At 34.8% G+C, this 6000-nt stretch overlaps 1 protein-coding gene across 1 annotated transcript in view; it reads left to right on the top strand.

Annotated features, from left to right (window-relative positions):
• Positions 1–275: 275 nt before the first annotated feature.
• The window catches only part of LOC100479614 (nucleophosmin-like), a 118949-nt gene continuing 113224 nt past the window's right edge, over positions 276–6000 (top strand). Inside the window, 1 exon segment of the mRNA XM_034663799.1 lies at positions 276–376. Within this exon segment, the coding sequence (XP_034519690.1) occupies positions 276–376 (101 nt within the window).

The raw sequence follows: 6000 nt of genomic DNA, 5'->3' as shown, positions 1-6000 counted from the left end.
TGGTTAGTTGACATTAGCTGGCTTCCAGGTCAGAACTGGCCCTTCTGGTCTGACACCAAAGCTGTAAATCTCGCCTGGCATCCCCTCTGGCTCCAGGTTAGGCTGGCCCCCGGAATGGACTCTGGGAGGGGAGGCAAGCACATATGGCCCAGTCTTCTTGAAGAGGTAAAGACATGATAACATAGGAATGCAGCTTGTTCCATATTGCACATGGAGGCAAACACATGGTTAACTTCAGACCTGGGCATTTGTCTATAAATACGACCCTTATGGAGATGGTCAGTTGGAAGTCTCACCTGAAGGAAGCACCCTCCGCCCAGCCCTTCAATCAGAACTCCAGCCTGGCTGTCTCCACGGTGCTTCCCCAGCTAATGAGGTAAGTACCTGATTTGATGTAACTGTCTTATTCTCCTTTACTGTTTCCTATTGCCTTCATCTGTGCACAGATTTCCCTTTTCTTCCTTCTGTTTCTACTAGATTTTTACAATATCAGTAAAGTGGTTTTCCCCTGCAAAACTGAGAGTATGGCTGCTCTGAATCTTTCTTCAGAACAACCTCCCCACTTCCTTTCTTCAAACCTCTCTTTCCCCATGCCTGCTAACTCATCCATTTCCTATATCCTCGCTCTTAAATGATTTTACTCCATAACAAAATAAAAGCTCACTGATTACCAAAAATATAAAATTAAATAAATTTATTACCATCTTCTCTTTCCTCTGAAAAGCTGTACAATTTTTGGTAGTGCTGTTAGGTAACAGTATATCGTCTCCTTCAAGTGGAATGAGTAACTTAACACATATTCTTTTTGATGGATGAAATGTTTCTTTATTCATATGAGTCCTTCACATCCTTCTCTCTCAGGCATTTTTTAAATTATTAGTAAATATTTTTCTTTCTTATTTTCTCAGTTTTTCCTTGTATATTCTTATAATTTTTGCACATTCTCAGGAACCTTTCCTTAAAACTGAAGAAGAAGAAGAAGCAACAGCAGCAGAAGGGGGAAGAGGAGGAGGAGGAGAATGGAAATGATAATGGAAAAAACAAAAACTCAGTTTCATATTACTTCCCAACTTCTAGTAATACTCTGCTTTTCTTGGCACCTATATTTGAAATTATGGTCAAACCTACTGACTTGATTTTCTTTCATTTCTCAATCTACTCTAATATCATTACCTTATCACTCCTTTGTGATTCGTGATGATGATATCTCTAAATTCAATAGTATTTATTATAAAGACTTCCAGTTCTTCACCAGAATTTGTGTTGTTTTCCTTCTTGAGCACATAGCTTCTCCCTTAGACTTTAGATGTGGGTAATAACAACAGTTCTAGGCTACGAGATTTAAGTTGATGTGTCATTTATGAGCCAACAATTTTAAGAAGGTAGGTTTCTCATAGTCCTTTGTTTTCCTTTCTGTTGCGTGGGCATAGAAAAGATGAGAGACACTGGGGATAACGGGAAATAAAACATGAGAGAAACAACATCTCTGAGTCATCACATGGTGGAGATTCCTGCGTCAACTAGGACCATATATTTGACAATACAGGATAAATGAGGAATACACTTTTATTCTGTTTGAAATACACATTTTTATGTCAAATTTCCTGTAGCCTACACAACCCTACAAATGCAATAATTTATTTGGTCTAAATATTTTGTCCTTATTATACTTGACATCAGCATTCAGCAACGCTGATTAGACCTCCTTCATTTCTTTGCCTTTCTATATGAGCCACTGATATTGGTCCTCACTATTTCTCTTTTTCTTTGCAGACTTTCCTACACTGTTATTAAATATTAGTGTTCTTCAAAGCTTGAGTGAGGTACTACTTTCTCCTTAATCTATTTCTTGAAGCAATGACTTCAATTACCACTTCTATGTAAAATCAGTGTCACATGATTTCCAGACTCATATACCCAACTTATTACTCATACCTTTAATGTAGCTTCACAAGGTCATGTCCAAATCATTGTATTTAAATACTGAAATTTTTATCAATGTCCGTTTATCACGGTTATTCCCAAATATTGAGAAAAACTTGAAATGGTTACAAAAAGATTAACCTTCTGTAATTCTGGGAATCCTATGAAATCATGTTGCCTTGCATTGTCTTTAAGTTACTGACAACTCTCTAAGCAGTAGATAACTAATAGCAATCTACATTATTCTTGTTGATAGAGTTGCAACTAAACGTTGAGAGAGTCAATTGATTTCCATCCCCCATTGCGAAAGAAGCCACCTTCGCAACTACAAATTTATTTCAGCATTCCTGATTGGCTATATATTTGGCTATGCTTTTTTGAATGAGCTGTTATCTTCTCAGTGAGTAAAATAGAGTTAACCAGGCTATAATGTTAAAGTTTTGGCATATGTCCATTTTAAATTTGTTTGAATATCATGATTATACCTTTACAAATATTATTTTAGTAAAAGTTATCATTGTCCATTAGGTTGGGCAAAATTGAAATAAAAACAACTTGAAATATTATTCCTCACCTATATCATCCATTCTAAACCAAATCTTGTTTTACTTCATAAATATTAAATTATTTTAGTGCAATCTATTCCCAATTGTTGCCACCTGAACCAAAATTATCATTATCTGTCCCCTGGACTACTGCAGTAGATATCTCTCACCAATTCCCAACTTGTTCTAAATTGTTCTACACACTGTACACAAAGAAAAATCATTTCAAAATCCATCGTGGCACTCGCATACCTTTATTTTAAAAGTAAAGAAGATTATTGGGATAAAGCCCAGAATAAAGTCTTGTGTGTTCTCCATCCCTCCTACCTCTGAGAATTCATCTCTTACTATACCTCCCACACTCTCTCACATTTGCCTTGTATCAGTTCCAATTTACATGAAACTTCAAAGAGTTTCATATTTGAAAAATATGGTTCCTACTGACTGGGAATGATCTTTCCACAAAAGCCTTCTCCAACCGGTTATTTCTTACTCATAATATATGGTAACATATGTCCAAGATTTTAAATAATGCCTCCAATCATGAGGGTTTTTTTTTTCAAATAAAAAATGCATCTCTGTAGCAGGCTGAAAATTCCAATTAAAAAACAGATACATGAATACGTAAATTTATTTGTCCATAACTCATTTTACTTGGCCACAAGTCCTCACTCCCGTTAAGTCAGAGAAAATAATACATAATCTTCCTATTTGTAGTAATTTTCTGGTTTTAGAATCAATTTCAAGTTGTCGCTTCTTGTCAATTTGAGTTTTCAACTCATTAAATTCAATATTATTCCTCCCCTTTCTCTGTGTGGATAATTTAAGTTTTTGGATAAGGAAAGGGGGGGTTATATATTATCCTAGAATGTGGGTAGGATACCTTGACCACATGTGGCTGTTCTTAGCTCAACCTGGGCGTTTGGTATTTTGTCAGTAACCAAAGTGAGGTTTCTGGGCAACTATATTCTCTCATTAGAATGATCATGTGCTATTCATCCTTCTTGTCCTAACTCCTGGGCTACCTTGCTCTTCATCAATTACCTCAGCACTCTTAAGTCCCTTTTCTTTTCTGATAAAGGTAGGAAGTGATATAATACGTTACTACACGCATGTGCACAACATACATATATATACACACACACACGAGGTTTGGGGACACTGAAAGGGGAGAGATACAGGTGCTTTTTCTCAGGCATTCATTTCTTGATAAATCCCAATTATGTTTCTATCAATATGCTATGACTTTCCTGTTTTTTCTTGATCTGATTAAATTTCTAAAAGCAGTTGAGGCAAAAATACAATTTGACGTTTTTATTTAATACTTAGAGACTGGGCATTTTCAGGCAGGTAATTAAATTTATACTTACCTCTGCTTGAATGAATATAAGATATTATAGTGTGGGCTGTTAGTGGAATCTGTTAAGTTTCAATTCTCAAATCGACATATCCACTTTGTCTGAAATTTTCAGTCCAGTATCTTCATCTACCTATAGGTTATATATTAAACTCTATTAATATAACTCTTAAATACTCTTCTGCTCTAATATTGCACTCTTTCATAATTGTCTGACTTTGAAAAAACACATTCTATTTCTGGTTCATCCAATTACATGTGTGAAACTCCAGATGGTTAGGTTACTAATACAATGTTAAGTAAGAATTAGGGTGTGTGTGTGTTGTGTGCGTGTGCACGTGCACTCGTGGGCGCACATGCATGAATGCACATATATGTGTCTAATTCTGAAGAGAAAATACTTTTTATTTCTTACTATTCAAACACTTTCAAGATCAATAAAGCCAAAAGGTTAATTTGAATACAAATAAAAGATTATTCTCAAAAGAAATGGAAAAAACAGCTTGGTTGCTTTACATAAAATCTGTTTGGACTTTAAAGTTTTCTTATTCTACTGTATGCTTCCATGTCGGGGAATGATCATATGAATCTTAAATGTGAAACTGTGTATTGAAAGTAAGATTTTAATTAATGGAACATTATTAATAGACTTCCTTTATCTTCAGAATGTTTATTTCTATTTCTTAATCCTTTTTTCAGAATAATATGAAGAGAATTTAACAATCTAATAAACTATATCTGTAATGCACAGAATTGTGCTTCCCTCCAAAAACATTCCATCTGCTGCAGCACTAACCTCCAATGTGACTGTTTTTAGAGACAGAGCCTTTAGGGAGGCAATAAAGGTTAAGTGATGTCATACGGGTGGAGCCCTAATCCAATTGGACTGATGTTCCCATAAGAAGACCTACCAAAAGTGTTCATGTACAGATGAAAGGCAATGTGAGTACACAGCAAGAAGGTGGTCATCTGCCAGGAAAAGAGGCTCCCAAGAGACCAACTTTGCTGGAAACTTGATCTTGGACCTCCAGCCTCCAGACTTGTGAGGAAATGAATTTCTCTTGTTTAAGCAACCTAATCTGTGCTATTCTATTTTCATTATCTGTTATACCCCTAAAAAAAGATGAATGAAATATCACTGCATAAAAATGTGCTGGAAAGGGAACACTTTCCAGCAAAATATAAAATAAACTTAATCTCTAAAATTCTGGTAATAGTCTTGTTCCAACTTATCACTAGAAATATTTTAAACTCCAAGACAGTAAACAAAATAAAAATATTATTAAATTAAAGAGAGATGAATAATTTGTTCATTATCTAATTCATACCACAGGTACCAATGAAAAGAAATCAATTAATTTCTGCCTAACTAGCTTCACTGAATAAAGACATTTTTATTAATGGGGCACTGGCTGGCCAGTTGTTAGAGCATGTGACTCTTGATCTCTGGGTTAACAGTTCGAGTCCCATATTGGGTGTAGAGATTACTTAAAAAACAAATTCTTTTTTTAAAAAGATATTTTTATTAATTATTTATTTGAGATGAGTCAAAATTAGAATGGAAAATGCAACTTTCATGTTTCTAAGAACTATTACAAAAGAAAGAAAACAAAACAAATAGAAGAAAAACTCTTACTGAACCATTGCAGAGTATAGGCGATTGAATTCAACATCAGAGAAAGGTCTTATAAAAATCAGAGTATAATCACTCATTTCTTAAGTCTTAAAGGCCCCTGTAACTTATTCAACATAACTGGTTGCTCTATAGCTCAGAGTGTTGCCTAAAGGAGATGTTTAAACCTAAGTTGTCCTGTTCAAAGTGGTAAAGTCAAATGTCATTTTCCATCAGAGAAATAAGTCTTAATACAAGAAAAACAAGAGTGACATCTCAGTCCCTTAGCCTTCTTTTCTCACTACTACTTTTTCTCTGAATTTTGCTTTTTAAAACATATTTTCGCATTATTTTGATTTTGAATATACATATAGGGTCATATTTATGAAAATACTGAACAACTTTAGTACCTCCTCCAATCTGACCTCTTCACCCACTGAGTTTAATATGCAAGCTTTATATCTGCTATCTTCCTGGATGAAACAGAATATCATGGATAAAAAGGATATTGCAGTTCTCAATGACAGGGTAGAGAATAAGATGGTGGACACAATGGGCAGAGA

Source organism: Ailuropoda melanoleuca, chromosome 7, assembly GCF_002007445.2.
Source record: "Ailuropoda melanoleuca isolate Jingjing chromosome 7, ASM200744v2, whole genome shotgun sequence".
NCBI classification, from domain to species: Eukaryota; Metazoa; Chordata; class Mammalia; order Carnivora; family Ursidae; genus Ailuropoda; species Ailuropoda melanoleuca.
This window is presented reverse-complemented; position numbering and strand designations above follow the sequence as displayed.